This window comes from Sabethes cyaneus, chromosome 2 (genome assembly GCF_943734655.1).
Source record: "Sabethes cyaneus chromosome 2, idSabCyanKW18_F2, whole genome shotgun sequence".
NCBI classification, from domain to species: Eukaryota; Metazoa; Arthropoda; class Insecta; order Diptera; family Culicidae; genus Sabethes; species Sabethes cyaneus.
In genome coordinates, this window is record NC_071354.1 from 232,621,016 (window position 1) to 232,641,184 (window position 20,169).

The 20,169-nt window shown below is 38.8% G+C and overlaps 1 protein-coding gene across 1 annotated transcript in view; it reads left to right on the top strand.

Annotated features, from left to right (window-relative positions):
* Positions 1–8,257: 8,257 nt before the first annotated feature.
* LOC128737687 (probable basic-leucine zipper transcription factor R) overlaps positions 8,258–20,169 on the top strand; it is a 73,207-nt gene continuing 61,295 nt past the window's right edge. The window contains exon 1 of the mRNA XM_053832383.1: positions 8,258–8,819. Coding sequence (XP_053688358.1) covers positions 8,264–8,819 — 556 coding nt within the window. The 5' untranslated portion in view covers positions 8,258–8,263. The remainder of the gene's footprint in view (positions 8,820–20,169) is intronic.

Sequence of the window (20,169 nt, forward strand, 5' to 3'; positions counted from 1 at the left end):
CGGTTCAACTAACCCTGATTGAAGCCAGCTTTGACGCGAAGCGATGCTGCTTCAGTTGAAACAGAAGCTTCATTGCTTCATTGTTGAGTGACGATTTGAAATTGACGGTGACGTTGTCGGGCCCTGATGCTGACGATTCCAAAGTTTACCTTATTGTAAGTTCAACAGCTGAGTACAGAGACTTTTATGTTTGAAAATGTGCATAACAAATGCACACAAACCTAAAAAGATGGGTCAAACACGAGATAATTTATTATACCTTCGAAGCCAATCCATGCCGCAAGCTCCAATCCATGGTTCCGCGTTTATTTTATGTTCAACCTCTTGGAACCGTAGAAGAAGGGGGAAGAGGTCCCCACATGACAGCAAATTTTCAATGTTAGTCTGAAGTGCAATGTTTGCAATGCATAAAAACCGGAATCAATTCGTCCTTCGGAGCTAAAGAAAATCAAGATCACAAAGCGGTTGTAGCGTACACTCACTCACACTCACTGTGGGTCTCGTAATGAACCCCATCATGCATACGGACGTTAAGAATGATGGACGTTAGGCATAATTGACGTTAGACCTAATGGAAGGATAGAAGGTATAATATGTGGTAGGCATAGCGGACCTAAGACAATTTGCCGTTAGCTTGCAAGCGGTCTAATTGACTTAGTTTTTAAATGCATTGCATATGGTGTGAGTGTGAGTAGATCTAATGGTGGAATCAAAATGGCCGAATCACAAATCGCCGAAACACACCGTATGTGTGTCTTGTTCTCAGAATGATGTGCCAGTATTTTATGACACGCTTATTTTCCTTCATTGGTTGATATATTTCTAAAACGCCTGCAGCTATCTTTTAATTATTTTGATAATAGCTTAACGAGCTTAACATTGACCTTCAAAACATTATTTTTATCAATATTAGTCGAGAAAAGAGTTTCGGGGAGATTCGGCCACATAGAAGTTCGGCCTTTCATGATACGGTCAAATACAATCTCGGTCTTCTGTGACGGTTATTGAAATTCGGCCTTTTGTTTTTCGGTCATTCAGTACCAGCAATTCGCCGAGTCGATGCGAGGGCTAAGTAAAACTAACAAAAGTCAGCAGACCTAGGAAAACGAATAAACCTACACAGATGTGATTTCTGCAATGGGAGGAGCGAGACTGTCCTCTCAGTGATCGGCAGCCCTCGCAATTTGCGTCCGTTTCGCCCTGAATCGTCGGTAGAAAGCCGTAAAATAACTTTCACGCTTTTATACCAAAAGGCCATTATGCCAAATGTATTTCTACCCTTTATGTTTATGCCGATATTTTTATGGTAAACGATGTTATTCCAACCACCGATATGCCAAATAAATTTTTGTTAAATGGGCTGTTCCGGTTCTCATTGTATTGTGATCACAGCGATGATTAACTCAAGTGCGTATTCATAGGAAAGCGAAATTTTGTAAAATATGTCTCTCGTCCATTATGCCTACCATCAATTATGCTTATCGTCCGTTATGCCTATCGTCTGTTATGCCTAACGTCTGTTATGTCTAATATCAGTACGCCTAACGTCGCGCACCCGTTGTATACAGCTTTCCACAAATTCAACTACCGATACTTCTAACCACTGGAAAGTGAATAGCGTTTTATTGCCCGGAATCGCTTCTCCGGGGTCTGACCTGATACCTACAGAATGTGGCGTCACTGCAACAATTGGGTAACGACACCATCGCCACTTTTCAGACAGCAAACAAGAAAACCGAGATTCATTACCCTATAGCTCTATATCGATGCACAATGTTTGGCCTACATTAAACAGAAACATTTTTGCTACGTTTTCAGTATAAATATTAAGACTAAATACTTGAAAAAGTCTTTGTAAATGTAAAATTAGTGATGCATGTTGTGGCACCAGTTTTCGCCACCCCCAGAAGCATCGTTTGCTACTTGTTCTAGTCTGAAAATTCATTTATATTTATATTTTTTCCAAATAATAGAATCTATTTTCAGTTGAATAGTGAAAACCGAATGGATTACAGTTGAGAAACAACCGCATCACTGGATCCCGTAATGTGCACAGAAGCGGTTCATTAAAATTTGTCAATGGCGAAAAATGGATCACGCTCCTACCATCTCGATTTGACGACACCAACTAAAAGTAATGCCAACTTGTGTTAAATAACCGTTAGGAGTATGTTAAAATAGTTGAATATGTTATGCCCTAAATATCAATAAAACATTTGTGAACCGCTAAAGTGGTGAAAACTGGTGCCCTGGCGAAAACTGGTGCCGTTGCTTTATTTGTAACCGAAGTAAAATGGAGGTCTTTTCAGTATTTTGCAATTTCGAATCCAGTATGCACCGCTCAAGGATAATTCTGCCAAAAATGACAATAGAAAAAGAAACCTACCAAATGAATCGTCCTTCGGCAGGCATCCACCTCGATTTTCGAGCTTCCGTTATGCGAAACGAATTCAATTCATAAGACTATTTTCACTTTGGGCTTGTTCTTTACCAAGAAACACTACTAAATTAACGGGAAATTAGCAGTCATTAACCGTTATGTGTTCGACAGGGTACCCGGGTACCTTTTCAGATTTCAAAGTAAGAAATTTTAAAGTTTTCTTCGACCCAGGATACTGAAACTCCGTGACATCTCAGAACTCGCTAAATTACAACTTTTTATAAAATAAGTTTTCATGTAGCACTTAAGGGGGAGGAAAGGGGGAGCTTCGAAATTTTTTACCCTTTAAGTGCTCGACAAGGGTACCCGGGTACCCACAAATTGAAATGCTTGTAACTTTGGCAATATTTGACCGATTTGGACCAACTTACCACCTAAAGATTCAGAAACTTATCCACTTCCAGTGGGGTTACAACAGAACCGGAAGTGGTTCATCTGGTTTCCGGAAATCCGGTATTCCGAGGATGTGTTCCGGAATTAAAGCTAAAAAGTGCTGAAAAGGATTTTTCTATCTTCGCTAAAGAGATAGAAGGTTACTGTCTTCTGGAAAAATTCTTGTAATAATATGCTCTAAAACCTTGCAGAACCCGTAAATGTGTTATATTGAAACTGAAGGAAATAAAATTTTTATTTCACTTTTAGGGGGATTAATCAAAATTTGAATTCCATCAAACGATAGAACTTTTAATTTCAAGAAACTCTTCCAAAGCCTTCATAAACCTAAAATCAAGTTTTCCCACTCAAAACTGTAATGCGCACGTTTATGTGGTTTTGGACCACTGTGAAGACCCACTGGAATATGTTCCGGAATGGCCATGCCGGGGCAAAATCATCAGATAGAGTCAAAACAATGAGAAACGACCTTCCGGAGTAATTTCATGAATATAGATACTCAAATTGCCAGTGTTGCAAGCCAAACAGTTCTGTGGCCACAGGAGGTCCCACGGGAACTTGTCCTAGAATGGCCATTCCGAGGATAAATCATTATACGGTTTTAAAACTATGAAAAATGACCTTTCGGAGTCATTTGAGGAATTTTGGATACCCATATTACTATGATTACATCAAAAATCTTAAAAAGTGCCTTAATTCCGGAACACACTCTCGGAATACCGGATTTCCGGGAACCAGATGAACCACTTCCGGTTCTGTCGCAACCCCACTGAAAGTGGATAAGTTCCTAAATCTTTAGGTGGTAAGATGGTCCAAATCGGTCAAATATTGCCAAAGTTACAAGCGTTTCAATTTGTGGGTACCCGGGTACCCTTGTCGAGCACTTAAAGGTGTTTTTTTTGTCGAACACATAACGGTTAACTTTTCGTCGGAGAGCACTTTTTCGTGAGCAGTTTTTGGGCTCAAAAGCGGGAGTTTGTTTATAAAAATGTATTCACTGCATTCTTCTTGTCAATCTGAACGCAGCAAATATATTTTCATGAACAGAATTTTCGTTTCAAATAAAAAAACTGCTTTTGAAATTTGCAGAATCGATGATGACTAATTTCACCTTGAAGTGTAACAAAAACTCGATCGTGAGTAATTCTCGCTGAAACGGGGCCACTACTGACACGAGGTCTTCAAATATTGGAACTTTTACGCTTAATTGGTTGAAAATGGTTAAAGAATAAGAACTACCCTTTTGATACCTCGAAATAGTGGATCCCTCGTTCGCCAAGGGGCCTAACTGGTTCAAAACAAGTTGAATTTTGAGCAAATCTTGAGATCTATATCATGTTTACCATGTTTACCATGATTTACCATGAAACAACTAACAAATAGCTCGGTTCAGAAAAGAAGAAGAACAGGGATTTCAAACGAAGTGAAAAAAAATTTGGCGGCCATCTTGGATTTGGTAGCCATATTGGATTTTATCAAACAATCGCCGTTTTCACCATGAGTCCTCCAGCCGATTTTCATTTTAGGACCACCGTTGGAAACCTGAGAAAAAATGCTACAAGAAACATTCATAAAATTAGGTGTGTAATGGCATTAACTGAACAAAACAACCAGTTATTTGTAGCAAGGTTCACAATTATGATATGATTATTGTGATATTTCCAAAATTTGCTATGAAACAAACTACAAACGACACGGATAAATAGGCGAGCTAGGGTTTATAAACAATGTGAAGAAAAATCGACGGCCATCTTGGATTTGGTCGCCAGGTTGGATTATATAAAAAATCGCCGTTTTCGCCATTATCCCCCAATCGATTTTAGTTTTAAGACCACCATCGGAAAGCTGAGAAAAAATGCTATTAGGAACACTATGGCGAAAGCGGCGATTTTTTGATAAAATCCAACATGGCGATATAGTGAAGGTAGTACAACGTGGCCGGTTGCGATAGGCTGGGCACGTGGCCAGAATTCCCTAGGAAAGAGTCGCCAAAACTATTTTCAGCAGTGAACCAGGAAGTGGCCGTAGACTTCGAGGCAGCTCCCGCACCCGATGGGTATGCGCTGTCGAAGACGATGCACGTTCAGCTGGTGTTCGTAGGTATTAGAGAATGGAAGCCCAGGACCGACAGTACTGGAGGACCATAATTCGTTCGGCGCTGGAACGGTAACGGACCGTTGCCACTAAAGTAAGTAAGTTAATGTCCCCGATCACGCCCACTACCGACGTCAGGTCCAATTTCAACTGCAATTACTGCAAAATCCAAATGAGGTCTAATTTCAGTTCGAATTAGGTGATACCATTTTAAAGCACATCTAAATCTAAGTCTAATTCAATCGCAATTTCGACATGCGAAAATCTAATTGAAAGTCCCAATTTAAGTCTAATTATAAGTCCAATTTAAGTCAAATCATGGTTTATGGTTTAATTTCCAATCCAATTTTATGTCCAATTTAAGTTCAATTTTATGTTTAATTTCGTGTCCCATTTTAGGTAAAATTTCAATTCTGATTTAATTACAATTCGAATATAACGTCCTATTTTAAGTCCAGTTTCATGGCCAGTTTAAGTGCAATCTGATATCCAATTGAGGTCCAGTTTCAAATCCCATTTAATGTCCTATTTTGAAACTGAGTTAAATCCAAGTCATGTCTAATTTGATGTTTAATTTAAAGTAAAAATTCAAATTCAATTATAAGTCCAAATCGGAGTCAAATTTGTTGTCTGATTTCAAGAACAGTCTTAAGTCAAATTTCAATTCTAATTTGAAGTTTAATATCAAGTCCAATTTTAAATCTGATTTCAGGCTCTCCCAGTTCGTCTCGAGGCTGGTCTAACATGCCATTCATCATATGTTCGAATTTTTACTGGGAAATGTTTTTAGATTCAATAGAATCGTAGCACCAGCCTCCCAATTGTCCTGTGCTCTAACAACTGGCCGAAGTCTGCCGAATAAAAATATAAATTGAATAAAAGGTTAACCCTATCAAATAACATTGAAAGCATTAAAATCAGCCGATGGAGATGAATGAATTAAAAATTTAAAATACTTTTAATCAATAAAAAAAATTAGGACCGGTCGAAAATAAACGGAGAAAATTAAACATTTGAAAGAAACGGGTTTATACGTATTTTTGTAGATTAGTTTTTGAAACCGAGTCGATTGGTCTATGAAGTATATTTTCAACTGGAACATATTCTTTGAAACAAAAGTGGTCAATTTTAGTCAGGAAGGCGAAATAGCACAAAGCTTTGAATCTAGATTTGGTTTGCTTTACGTTGATCATATTGAGATATCTTAACTAACAGGATCTTTTTATGATTAATTGGATTCAGCGATTTCATTAACAAACATTCAAACAAATTCCGAAAACTTATTGCCGCAATGTTAATTAACTCCCTGTTCAATTGTGGCTAAATTAATTCAATCTGAATAATTCATCTCTTTATTCCGGCCCGAATCCATCTCTCGGGGCAATAAAATCAAATGAACAAATAACAAGTCATCGCAGTCGACCGCAAATAATACAACGACATAATATGCGTTTCTATCATGAATTTATTCAATATATATCAAACGTTCCAAAAATACATCCACCAACACAGGGACGGAACCACTGCGCCGGGGCGAACGCTGCTGCACTTGCTATAGCAATATCAATAAAACGACATAACAAACATATCAGCAGATAGCAAAGCGCACAAACGATGATCTCGAATTACCTCCCACAGCACTCCCAAGTCGTTGGTGCGGTGGGTGGAGGAAGAATAAGACCATCACAGCACAAGATGGCAGGTCGTAGAAGGACGCAAACGAAATAAACCGAAAACCCGCAACAAAAAATATTATCACAGAGGAAAAGTTAAATGAGATTATGCAAAACCCTGTCTCGGTCGGTCGGGGAGAAAAAAAAAGACACGCCAGAGATGCTGCCGCTCTAGAGATGACCTAGGAAAAAGGATAAATTTTTATTGGAAAATATATATGGATGGGAGTGCTTTTTTTCGTCTTCTTCTTCCCCCATTGCCATCATTATCAGTTCTCACACACTCTCTCGGTCGCCCCTTTTCGGTGTAGGATCCTTATTTATTGAAGTGGAGTTTGTTAGTTCGCGCACTCTTCCGCGGCGCCGCCGGCCACCGGCCACCAACCGACGTTGAAAGCGTGCTTCGCTCGCAACGTGCAGCCAAGCACACCCGGAGTGGGGTGTGGTGTGCTATTGTGTAAGTTGGAAAATAAAAATGAAATCCTTAAAACGATATCGCACCGTTTCGTTTGTACATAAATAGGAAGGACCGGCGAAGCTAGGGTGGGACGCAGGGGCAACGAAATAGGCTCCGCCTATTTTCGTCCTTCCTGAGCATGTATATTGCGGGCTGTGAGAGACTTGCGGAGAGAGCGAAAGGATGGAAGTTTGTGCTCTCTGGGTTTCTTTTACGTTTGAGTCTGTATTTGTTTTTGATCCTTTCGATTTTTTCGTCAATCTCCGGCAAAGAGCATATTGGTGAAGAGATTCGCGTGGAAAAAAGAGGTGGTAAAATGTGCGGCTGATGATTGTCGCGATGACTGTAGGGCGACCTTATGTTTCTTGTTTGCAATAAGCGTTTGACACGGCAAATAAGAATGCATCAAAGCTTGTTGTTATTTTTTTAATTGAATGTTATGAATATATGTACTGTTGTTTACTAACAAGTGTTTTAGTTAAACCAAGTTTCTTTGCAGTCGCAATGACAATTCAAGTGTATTACAATCCGGCAACCCTGCTGGTCGCTAGCGAATGAATACTTAAGAATCCTAATCAAATCGAATCACCACAGTCATCCCAATCATCGTCATCACCATCATCATCATTATCATCCTCAAATTTGTAACACTCTTCATGGGCTTCCGCTCTACAGAGGGGAAGGCGTAGACAAAGTGGAAAGCGCACCCCTTGCGTAGTGAAATTGAGGTGCGTACGGGGAGGTTTGGCGAACTTTCGGTATCGCTTTTCCATACAGCACAGGTCAGAAGCTGCTCCTATGTTCTATATGCTGCTGCTGCTGCTGGTACACGCGGTGAAACCTCCTTGTTTCGGAGGCAAACTAGGCAACAGCAGCATCGGTCGGTGTGGCAATATGTTCCGTTCGACTTTCGACCCTCGCCAGTAGGGTGAATGCAACCAGTGCGAGATCAGCAATTCCAGGGACTAGATCTAATCGAATTCTCAGCAAGAGATGACAAGGGATGCAGTTCTGAATAACATTTATTATTATCGTTATTAGATTTTATTGATGCGTGATTGGTGACGACGAAAAGGGGGGATCCGCGGATGACAAAAAGCGACAAGTGCTGCAAAGTGCCATTTGCGCGCTGGTTATGAGCCTGTTATTAGGAAGGGAAGTTTCTTGTGGAAAATTAGTTTGAATAATTTTGAAGTGCGGTTCAGAATGTCCACTGCGTTTATGGTCGACAGTATCCTGCAGGAAAAGGATGTAGAGCATTGTAGCATTAATCGGTTGCATTCGTCCAGCCGAGTCAGTGCCGGCGGTGACTCGTCCGTGGCGTCGGTGTCCGGTTCGGATAGTGAGTTCGATGAACACGTGTCCGATCTGAAAGATTCCAACAGCTTGTGTGATTCACCGAAGAGTTTCCACAGCTACCACCATGTGAACAATTCGTCCTTCTCGGACGACGAGCTTGGACCGGCGACGGTTATTCGTCCCTACAATGGTTCCAGTGCGAACGATGAAAACAATATGCTGATGGATTATTGCTGTGGCAAATGTGGCCACTATCAGCCGGAACCGATGGTCCGGCATGGGGCGGACGAGAAGGGTTTCTGCAGCGGCGAGAGTGATTATGAGTTTCGGTGTCAAAAGTGTGGTTTTAGTGAATTTATTGCCTCCAAACGGACCATCCTGAAGGAGGCAACCAAACCGGTACTGAAGTTCAGTGTATCGGCAATTCTGGGTGATAAAAAGGAGTGTGTGAAAGTGCGAAACGGTAAGTTGAGGTCGAGAATAATCATGGTTGTGGTATGAAGTCATGATTTCTGACGAATGTCTTCTGAAATTGTTTCAATAATAATATTTATACAACATAGGTTTTGGTCCGCTTACAACTCAAAAGCCATAAGTGTCGTTAATTTTATATACGAAAAAATCGGGGTTATTATAGAATTGGATCAATTACACTAAAACTGTAATAACATAGCTTATTTTGCTTTTCAAACTCTTGCACACGATGGGAATTGAAATATAATGAGTATTTTAAATTTCATAACTCAGCTTTTGGGTCAAATGGTTGGGTGACTTTTTTACGTACAGCAAACCCGTTTATTTTTTGCCAGTTTGCCTTTTCCACATGATGAGGAACGTGCTGCTCGAGCCAAAGTTACTGATACCTGATACCAGTACCATAGTTAACAATGATTTAATTTAATTTATATAGGCGCTATTGAATATTGACGGTTAAATTTCGAAATCGAAGGAAATTCGTATTAAAGGAAGGAAATGTATTAAAGACTGTTTTGAATCAAGATAAAATCATTGAAGGGAAATTTGGAAAGTAGTCAGGCAAATAAACCAACAAAGTCAAAAAAAAATTAGTAAACCAGGACAATCGTGTTGAAGAAATATTCAAAATTTCTGACGAGCTGTTGAGGACGTGCGTAATTTGAATCAGTCCTACCGCCATGAACTTCATTTCTGTTGTTTTACTTAAAAAAAGTTATAAAGCTGTAAAATTGTCACTAACTTTAATTAATAATCATGCTTTGCAATGCCAACCATTTACTTGTAACTGGAATGAGTCTGATATGTTCGTGGTGTTGGAGAAGGATGACAAACGTAATGTGGAGCAGTAACGTGGAATATTCTGTTTGTGTTCGGTATTAACAATGATATTTCTACTGCATATGCAACATGCTTTTATACCTGGCAGTTCCGAAACAACTAATTTATTAGAACTACCTTATTTTGGCTTGCGTGGTCATCAAATTGACGGCATCCACACTGAGCATGGGACATTAATTGCGATAAAATCGGAATATCTGTCACGATGGTTGATTGGTTAGACACGACACCGACGGGACTCTGTTGAGAAAACTGGTATGTCACAATGCAGCTAGCTTAGTAACAATTCCATCGTCCCCCAGGGCAGTATCTTGGGACCCGTACTCTTTTTGTTATTTACCTCATTGCACACAATTGTTATATGCGAATGACACAAAAATCTATCAGCTTATTCAACTAGCAATGATTGGTCTAGACTTCAAGCATTAATTGATTTGTTCGTTGGTTGGCGCGCTGTAGTTAAGCATTTTTAAATGCACTGCGATGTGCTTTCACTGCAAAAAAACAGCATGTGGTCGACGGCAGTGACGTTGCCAGGATTTTAGTTTGGGGGGAGGACTAGCAATTTTTTTTATTAGAGAAGTTTTAAACAAAAGAGGTTCACTCGTCTCTGGATGGGGATGGAGGGGGGGGGGGGGATAAGCAATTATGCAGAAAACCATTTGTTTAAGAAATATATTTCGTGATTATGTTACAAGTTTTTCTTTCGAATTAATTAATTAATTTATAAATTTATTTAACTATTTAAGTATTCATGTTACACAAATAACCATCTAATGGTTTTCAAAAGTTTGCGTACAATTTGATTTCTGCTAATTAGTTTGCTGTTGAGAAGAATGTTTTAAAAGATTTTTTAAAGACTGCATAGCTTCTGGTACTTTTATACATATTCGGCAGGTTTCACAGACATATACTACGGTGACGAAAGGCTTTTTCCGCCAACATCAGTTACACAAATGGTTAGCAAAAAAGTGTTTGTTCAATTCGATTGAGAGAATAAGTAGAAGTTTGAAAAATAAAGGCATAAATAAGGTATAAATGGAAATCGTCAGCATCAGCGTATAGGTGAAGTTTACAGTATAGTAGTTACTCAGAAAGATCATGAACACCGAAAACAAAAGCGGTCTTGAAATTGACTTGCATGTTACGTTAGACAAGTCTGATTTTATGACTCATTGAACTCAATATATTGACTGAAGTTTTTGGAGCGTCTTAGTAGAATACGAAACCTAAAAATAAAAAAGAATAAAACTTATCCAATTTTATTCTACTATGTGTATTTTATTCACGACAGATACGTATTTCGCCTACGACTTGCAGGCTTCCTCAGTGTCTGTTTTCGAATTTTTAGGTCAATATATTGTGTCGGCCAGACAGTTATGAACGAATGAGATTAATAGCACATTTTTGAAGTGAAAATGAACGCTTTAGCTTTATACAAGGTAAGGCATAGTTGATTGAGTCAAAAGCTTTGCTAAAATCAAAGAGTACCATAACTGTAGCAAACTTTCGATCTAATGCGCAACGTATAAAATTTTCAATTTTGATGAGCGCAGAGGTAGTGCTACCGTATTTACGGAATCCTGATTGGTGAGGACAGAGTAGACTATTTGGAAGAAATAGTTATTTAGTTGTTAAGCTATTGGACCTTCAAATAAATAAATAAATAAAATAATTTGAACGATGATGAACAAACGGAGAGCTCTGAATTAAATTTGTTTTTAAAGTGCAAGCCAAAAAATTTCGGAGGTGGCTGCGATTATTCTACTATGCTCTCTATGTTACAAATGCATTATCCTCTGTTCCTGCAATGTCATCAACGTCTTTCACTGGTAAAGTTCAAACTCGCATCACTGATTTTTGGGATTTCAAGAGCAGTTTTTATGGTGAAAACAAATATTATGTTCACGAAAATATATTCATTGCGCTTCGAAAGACGGGAAGAATAGAGCGAGAACAGTTTCATGAACATAACTATTATTTTAAGCATGAAAACTGCTGTTAAAATTCCTGAATTCAAATTTGGCTTATAATTGAAGTGACAAAAACTGTAATTTTTAATATTTGTTAACTGTTGTTTTCTGTTTTTTTAAGTAACTATGAAAAGTGAAAAGTTTTCTCAAACAGGCATAAAACCTCAACATCTTTGTATCAACAAATAACAAAAATCCAAATGACACATATATGAAACTAAGACTAACAGCTTAACTACACAACTTAATATCAACGAAGATGTTATTTATAAAGAAAGTGCACTTAGGGGAATTGTGGGTAAGACGAACAGGTAAGACGAAAAAAAAAGACGAACAGGTTAAGAAGAACATCTAATATAATACAGAGAGCTTATTATTTATAAAACCTAAATACAGTTTACTTCAGTTCAATATATTGTTTTCAAAAGCGGCTAGTGAAATATTTAACAAAAAATATTTTTCAATGTGTATTTTGAATATTAAAAATGGTCCGAAAAACTAAACTTTTTTAGTGCTGTGAGTGAAACGGACAATATGTGGGGGTAAGATGGACAGGTATTCTAAATCGCCCCAACTGAGTAAGTCTCTTTGTAGCGATAGTAGGATGTATTCATGTATGTAATAATACGATTCTTGATGTAGGTATACATGCTACATACGTAACGTTTATCAAAGTAGCAGCATTGTATACGTTCAATCCTCAACCGATTTCGGAGTTATTTCTACGAATTGATTGAATCTATTTTATTAAAACGAATCGAAGTCACACTGAACCAAACAGTAAATAAATTTTCATGATCTGCTTCTACGCTGGATAGTCCTTTTTCTCTGGTAATCGGTAGACGGTACGCGCAAGTTTTCAAAAAGCTGAAAATTTTGCGCAAAACTTTTCTGCGGCTTACAAAAGAACACTGATTATAAAGCACTCTGGTTCTGGTCACCCGTGACCAGAAAACTTCTTCCCGCAACAGCGCAACGTCTGCAATGGCGAAAAACTCAACTTTTCTCTCGTTGCCGTAATGAACTGTTCAATCGTTGTGTGGCCCTTAAAAGGACCGACTGTTTGATTATCATAATTCTGGTTTGCAATAAACTTGCACTAACGCACTTAAGGGGACATAAACGACTGAAACTTTTGAAACTTATTTATTTTTGTTTTGTTGGTAGTAGCTTGACAAAGACTTTTATAACTTTTGAGCTTTGTAAACGAAACACAACCAGAGAAAAAAGAAAAAGAAGGGAATCTTATTTTTGGCCATCTTTTCTTCTTCTTTTTCGTTTTTCTCAAGATGTATTTCGTTTACAAAGCTCAAAAGTTATAAAAGTCTTTGCTAAGCTACTACCAACAAAACAAAAAAAAAAGTTTGTTTCAATACGTTGTGTAGTTTTTGAGAAAAAGGAACATAAAGTTTGAAAATCGTGGTTTTTCAGGAGCTGCGTTTTATTCCGTCGAGGTTGTTCCACGCCGCACTGGCATGCTTATGTGTATGATCGCTTTTCGGCTACTTCCCGTGGTCGGATCATTGCAAAATTAGTATCAAAATAAGCGGAAAAGACAGCAGAATCAAAATCTGAAATAAAAAAATTATGAATTTTTCAAAAATTTTTGTCGTTTATGTCTCTTTAACGTAATTTTCTTTTCGACTTGTTGCAACGGACCAACCGGAAAGCCTCAGCAGCTATGCAATCGACGAAGCCATTCGTGTATGGTCATGAGTCACGATGAAATACCAGTCCAGGTGGCCAGCTGCAAGTGACGTGGGATAATGCTGATCTTTTTGTTGTCGCGAGCAGCATATTTCCTGCCAATTTCAGAACATAAGCAGCCAGCTATACCATCACGGCAGCGAGACGAGTGTTTCAGCTCCAACACGCTCAGCATACTTTCCTTTCCTCAGCAGCCGATGAACAAGATCGACTGGGAACTGCAGACGTGCACGACTCGAGCGTGACTTTCGCTTACCCTTGATGCTTCCTCCTTTGCGCGTCCAGACATACCAATGAGATGATGGCAGTAGCTCAGCTAGCGTTTGAATAATGCTGTTCGCCGGCTTACCTCGTGTTATGTACCAAAGCAAGCGACAATAATCGATCCCGTCTATTTTTCATGGTCCATCATTCCATCATCTACGTTGAACAAACTGGAGAATTTAAATTTTAGTCTGTACAGAAGAGCAAAGTTACCAGTGAGCCAAAGAAAACTTACGCTACGTATTACTGTAGTATTGGTGATGGATAGATTTGTGTTGTTAAAGAAAACCGAGTGAAAAGCCCTAAGTTTCAAGTTTCTTAAGTTTCATTAATTACCGAAATCCGTTCTTTTAAGAACGAACAAATTCTTATATGAAGATGCAAAAGATGTCACTAAAACTGCTAATACTAATACTGCTTAGATGAAGATATAAAAGATTGTCGTTCTCCGCTGATCACGATAAAGTTTATTGGGCCAGCAATAATTAGGGTAAGTTAACCTATGGTGGACCTCGGGTACCGTTTCGGCGTTTATTAGCTTGTGCTTCTTATTTCCGAGGAGATATGACATGAACTAGAAAGTACTAAAAATACTACACAGTTCAGTTTTTTATTTTTAAATTTTAGCTGAATTTAACGATTATTGCTTTGAAATCGACATTTTCAACAAGCTAGGGTCCATTTTATGGTTAACAATGCGAAATGTCGCCATTGGTGGACCCACTTCATGCAAAATACAATAAAATTTCTATAATGGACCCGGTCGCTAACCTATTGTAAACCACAAGATCCATAAAAGGAAAACAGACATTCCAGCCTGTTTTAAAAAATGTGTAAAATATAGAGATTTGCAACATAAATTGATATTTTTTTAGGCTTAATCGAAAGTTACTCGTATTATAAGAGCCATCGGTTGCATGTTTAGCGTATTGAAATTAAACTAACTGCGGCACCGCTCGTGTTGTCGTTGGTGGTACAGGGATACCTCGATATAAGACAATTTATAATTTCAAAAAGTTGTCTTATATCGAAATTGTCTTATATCGAAACATGATTTTTTTCAAAAAAATTTGCCTTAGCGGTCGCCAATTTTGCTCTGTGTTGTGTGTTTACATTTTTTGAACTATTTATTATTGTTTGAACTATTACATTTTTACAATTTTTAGAGTTATTTTGAAATAATGAACATCCTCATGACGCTGATTTTGAAATGAAAAATTAGCTCTGGCATCGTTACCAGCTATGTCAAAGGGATTTGTTTCGATATAAGACAAAAATTGTCTTATATCGAATTGTCTTATATCGAGGTTGTTTTATAACGAGGCTGTCTTATATCGAGGTATACCTGTACAGCACAATAAGGAATTATCAAGGCAAATAGCAATCAAGGAGAAATAGTAGGATTTAATTTAGTTCTCTTGTAACTTTGTTATAGTAGAATTAAATGGAATTTTCCATCGATTTGCTCGTCGATTACTAAATTGTACCAATACATGTTCGATAATAATTGGAAATTATTCCAACCAATCACAAAGCGACAATTTCTAGTACGACCGAGTTTCAATTTTTCAATGACGCGCATTGTAAATCAATAGTTTTCTATATTTTCCAATTCGACTTTCCGATCAATTGGTGTGAAATGTAAATATATTGGAAATCTACTGAAAATTGACTGAATTATAAGCCGAAGCGTGAAAACGCGTTACCACTTTGATGCCGTCATTTCCAACAACCATTAAACATAGGTTCATTATTTTCAATTTTTCAATAGTTCATTTGGGCTAATTTTTCGAAGATTTTCCGATCGATTAGTGTAAGAATATTGAAAATCGATTGGGAAACCGCTGAGCTATTAGCGTTCAAAACCTGACCGCTTTTCGAGAAAGATTTTTTGGAATGACACCCTATCCCAAACCTTGCCGTAAGACGTAGTCCTACATCAAAAGTTTTTGTATTTGTATTTATGATTGATTCATCTGACAACTTTGATATTATCTACATGAATATGAAACTTAAGTCTAGAACAAAACTATTGCAGCTTTTTAGACCATGCTAGGCTTCTACTAAAGGCACAAGAAGAAACCCGTCGAAAGTCGAATATTTCTACTATCAACGTGAATATGTGGATATATGACGTTAGTGGTTCATAAAAACTGTACATGGTCCGATGGAATCTGGTTGTCAGTGAATTCGATGAACGAAGCTGTCTATGTAATGTTCGAAAATCAATACGTGACAGCAGAGCCGGCGAATCAATTTCAGTGTTATGGAGTTTTGCTGCAAAAGTTGCTTGAATCCTTCGAGGTCTCTCTAATGCCTCCAAATCCAATAGGTGGTATCGGTCTACGTAGCGGGAAAAGTTGTTAGGTAGACGCCGATGTCCCAGGGCGATACGAACAAATCTTCGTTGAACACGTTCTAACCTGGCTTTCCAACAGAGGCTATGAGGATTCCAGATGATACAAGCATTCTCAAGTATTGGGCGCACCAACGCGCAATACAAAGTCTTCAAGCAATGAGGATCTGTGAAGTCTCGATGGGTAAGGTTGGGAAAAATTAATTTTTTTAGATCTTTAACTCAGAACCGGTCAAAAAATATGGGCTTAAAATTTTACAGAAAGGAACAAGTGTACTAACTTTCTAATAAAGTCGGAGCAATTTCTGTGATACTAGTTTCTGTTGAATTGTTAAATAGTTTGAACACAAGGCTAGCCTAATCTCATCTTAAATTTATATTAATTTTTATTTTGGTAGGACTTGTAACTTTGTAACTAGAGCCCAGGTAACATTTTAATTGTATAATAGCTTATTAAACTATTGTGCAGCTAATTCCCGTGGAATAGGTGCTAGATAAGCTATTATACACTAAACATGTTACTTGGGGTAGTATGGAAATTGATTTGTTAATAGTTTTTGCAATAAATAAACCAACTTTGTAAAAATAGTTCCAGTCTCAAATCAAATTTCAAGTTTAATTTCAATTCCAATTCAATACAAAGTCTAATGTCCAGTTTAATTTGAGGTCAGGCTTCAAGGCTAAATTGGGCCAAATTTTAGTTCAGCTTCACACCAATCTACAATTTCATTTCCAATTCCATGCCAATTATAAATCGAAGTTTAAGTTTAATTTTGAGCCAAATTACAATTCTACGTTCAAATCCTCCGGGGTGCTCCGGCTGGATCACGTTTCCCACCTGTCCTATGAAATTCAATGTAAAAAATCCTCATGGTGCAATCTGGAATTCCGTTCAGTTTTTCATTCACTACTCGAAGCAATAGTTGGAGGAGATCGAGCGGCTGAATAACGAAGTCGGCGAACCTGCCCAACGTCCCAGCTGTGTTCCATCGAGAATTTTTGGGCAAACCAGAAACCTAAGATCTACACCAACAATTTTGTCGCGAAAACTGAGGAGGAACTGATAAATAAAATGAAGAAAGAACTCAAAAACATGTCTACACGCATGTTTTCGTCTGTCATGGCGAATATTCGCAAGGGCGCAGGATTTTTTTGCGAGTAAGTTAATATAATTCCGTTCTATGGGTAATTTATCAAACTCAACCAAATTGTCTTAGTTTTTTTTCACCATCCGAAAAAAGTCAATTTTTTAAGGCATACGTTAGGCTTACATCTCTCGTTAAACAGATGCACTATTACAACCAGGAAGTCGTAGAATAGTATAAGCAGGATCATATTAATTCTATTGATGTATGAATCCCCTAAATATTCCAGATTTTCGTCTTATCGAATTAATCCATTTTTTGACGGCGACGGCCTCTTGAAGGCTAAATGAATTTATAAAACATTTATTTCTACTTAGTTTTAAGCGCTAACTGGAGGGTCCTGCAAAAGTTGTTCCTTTCCGGGTTTCATTCAGCTTTAGTCAGCTCAGTTCACCTAGTTTTAAAGTTCCATTTTCCCATGAAATATCACAAGAACACTCCAGCATATTGAAAATGTCACCTCCCACATTGCGGTGCAACGCAATGTGGTTTGCCTGGTTTCGGGTTGCTTTAAAATCACGTCTGTTGTGCAATGAGCAATGAGCTTATCACCGAAAAATTACGAATCCATAATCAGAGACCAGCGAACATCAGAAATTTGATTTATTTCCATCCACAGTCGGCATCCTATTCATCTGCCATATTATTTAATAGCACCCTGAAAAGCGCCACTCAACCAACCATTGAACAAACCATTTAACAAGCGCTTACCGAGAACAGAAAAAAATGGAGCACACGAACATGAATTTCATTCAATTCTCCCGGGGCTGGCACTATTTTACAGTGCAACAGAAAAAGCCATGTCGCGAAAACGATAAATTGTTTCATTTTTGTCCACTTTACTTGTACACAAGAGTTGTGTCGTTTTTCGCGCGTTGTTAAACATAAATCGATTTCATCGGCCTCCAGGACTTTCCGGGCTTGCTGGCTGTCGGGTGGGTGGGTGGCGGTAATTTTCCCACCATAAAACATAACGGGTTTCGCAGTTGGAATTGTTTCAAAAACTGGCAAAAATGATTATAATTACAGGCCGTTTGGCAGTGTCGACTGGAGTTATTGCCGTTGTTGTTTTTGTTGTTGTTGTTGCCTCTGCTGTTATTGTTTTTCTGCAGCATCGAAGTGCTGCTACTGCAAGTGGCGAGTTTTAATATGTGCGTGTGTTTTTGTTGGCCGACCGCGTAAAACAACAACGACCGCGACGCGGCACAAATTGTTATGCACTCTCTGGTGAAATTGTTTATGATGTGAATAATAAATTTTCTACCAAATTTAGGGATGAATAGCTGCATCCGGCAGTGCGGTTTGGGCATCAAAAGAGGTGGCAACTGTGGTGTGGCTGCAGGGAACAGGAAAACATTGTTCTAGGAAAAAATACTGCTCGCGTGCTCAGAAATGTGGGAGGTTTGGACTCATTTCCGAGCGTTTAACGTTGAAATGGGCTGCGGGGGTGAGCATAATTATGTGCACATTATGTTGCTCCTCACGCAATCGTGATAGCCGACGGATTGGGGAGTGAGGCTGAGCATATATTAAATTAATTGTTTATTAATTGTGTTTTAATGCATGTTAAATTATGTCGCGTTGACAGCGAGCTCTTGTTTTATATTTTGCGGAGTATCGTAAGTCAGTTCAGTTTATGGAACCCATGTATTACTTCATTTTATTTTGTTGCAGAAAAATTATGATAATGCCGTGTCGATTGGGTTGATAATATTTTCAAAATTGTTTTTCTGGCTTGGTTTAAAGTGATTAAATCAATTAAAATAGTTGAATTTTAGAATCGCACAATCTGGAAAGCAACAGCATCGCTGACAACGGCAAGCGTAATTCCGCCCGATAGTCGTTGCATGTCGGCTCGGTGGTTGTGTTCTGACCGACCGTTCTAAACGACAAAATACCGTGAGCTTGTTATTGTTATGATCAGATTGTGTCCGCCACATAATTACCCGCGAGTACATTCGTAGTTTATCATATTGCACTTGCACGTTTCACCCATCCTTTCGTCCGCCGATGCCGCCGCTCCGCTGAACCGCCGCCGTGGTTTGGACGAGAGGTCTTAAGCGGATATGAGTAAATTCCTACACAGTAGTGTAGGATGACTGCCTGTCGGTCGCTCATGTTGGTCTTCGCCAGCAACATCGCCGTCAATGAGGTTCGCCGTTTGCGTTGTCCGGTCCTGTCTCGGTCGATGTTAGCGGCAACTAGAACGAATGGACGTCCGTTGCATCACTGCACTCGAGAGGGAGTCGGTGCAGAAATAATTTATATGCAATTAACACCTCATTTGATGCAAACAAATGAACATCGTGCTCTCGATTATCGAGACAAGATAAGATAGAGTCACCGCGTGTCGGTGCTTGGGTGCCGGGCTGAGGGCGGCGAAGCAGAAAATCCACAGTAACAACACTGATCGCTTCTCGCCGCTAAAATGATGGCAATGCCGGCGATGATGGCGAAGTAGGTGACGGTGACGCTGATAATAAGGCTTATGGGCACGTGGGTGTTGGAAATAATCGGCTGCCCTGCGGGGTGGCTTCGGTCGAACAATTATTGGCCACCGACCGCTAATTAAGCTGTTGTGGTCGGTTAATTGTATCTTATTTCGTTGACAGTGTGATAATTGTTGCACGAGAAACGGTGCCTGAAAATATATTTATCTATTGCGGAACTATTTAGTCGTACGATTTCGAGGAATTGGTGGCGTATGAAGTGGATTAACGAGTTCTATTATTAACTTCAGTGAGCTGAGTGTCAGTCTACTTTAATTTCAATGGGAGCAATGTGTCGTCTAAAGTGCACGCGGGATACGTTGCTATGCTTCGAAACGATCACAAGCACAGTAAATATAATCAACTTAGAAAACCAGAAATTGATATTCTACGAAATTACGAGAAACCAAAAAAAAAGTAGACTACCTCATATAGCGGGTGGCGGCAGTTTAGTTAGTAAAACACTCGGGTACCAGCGGAGAGAGTGTGGACGCGGGCCCCACCTGCCATTGTCTCGATATATTTATGGTTTATGTAGAATTTTTCATCCAATTAATCATTCTTC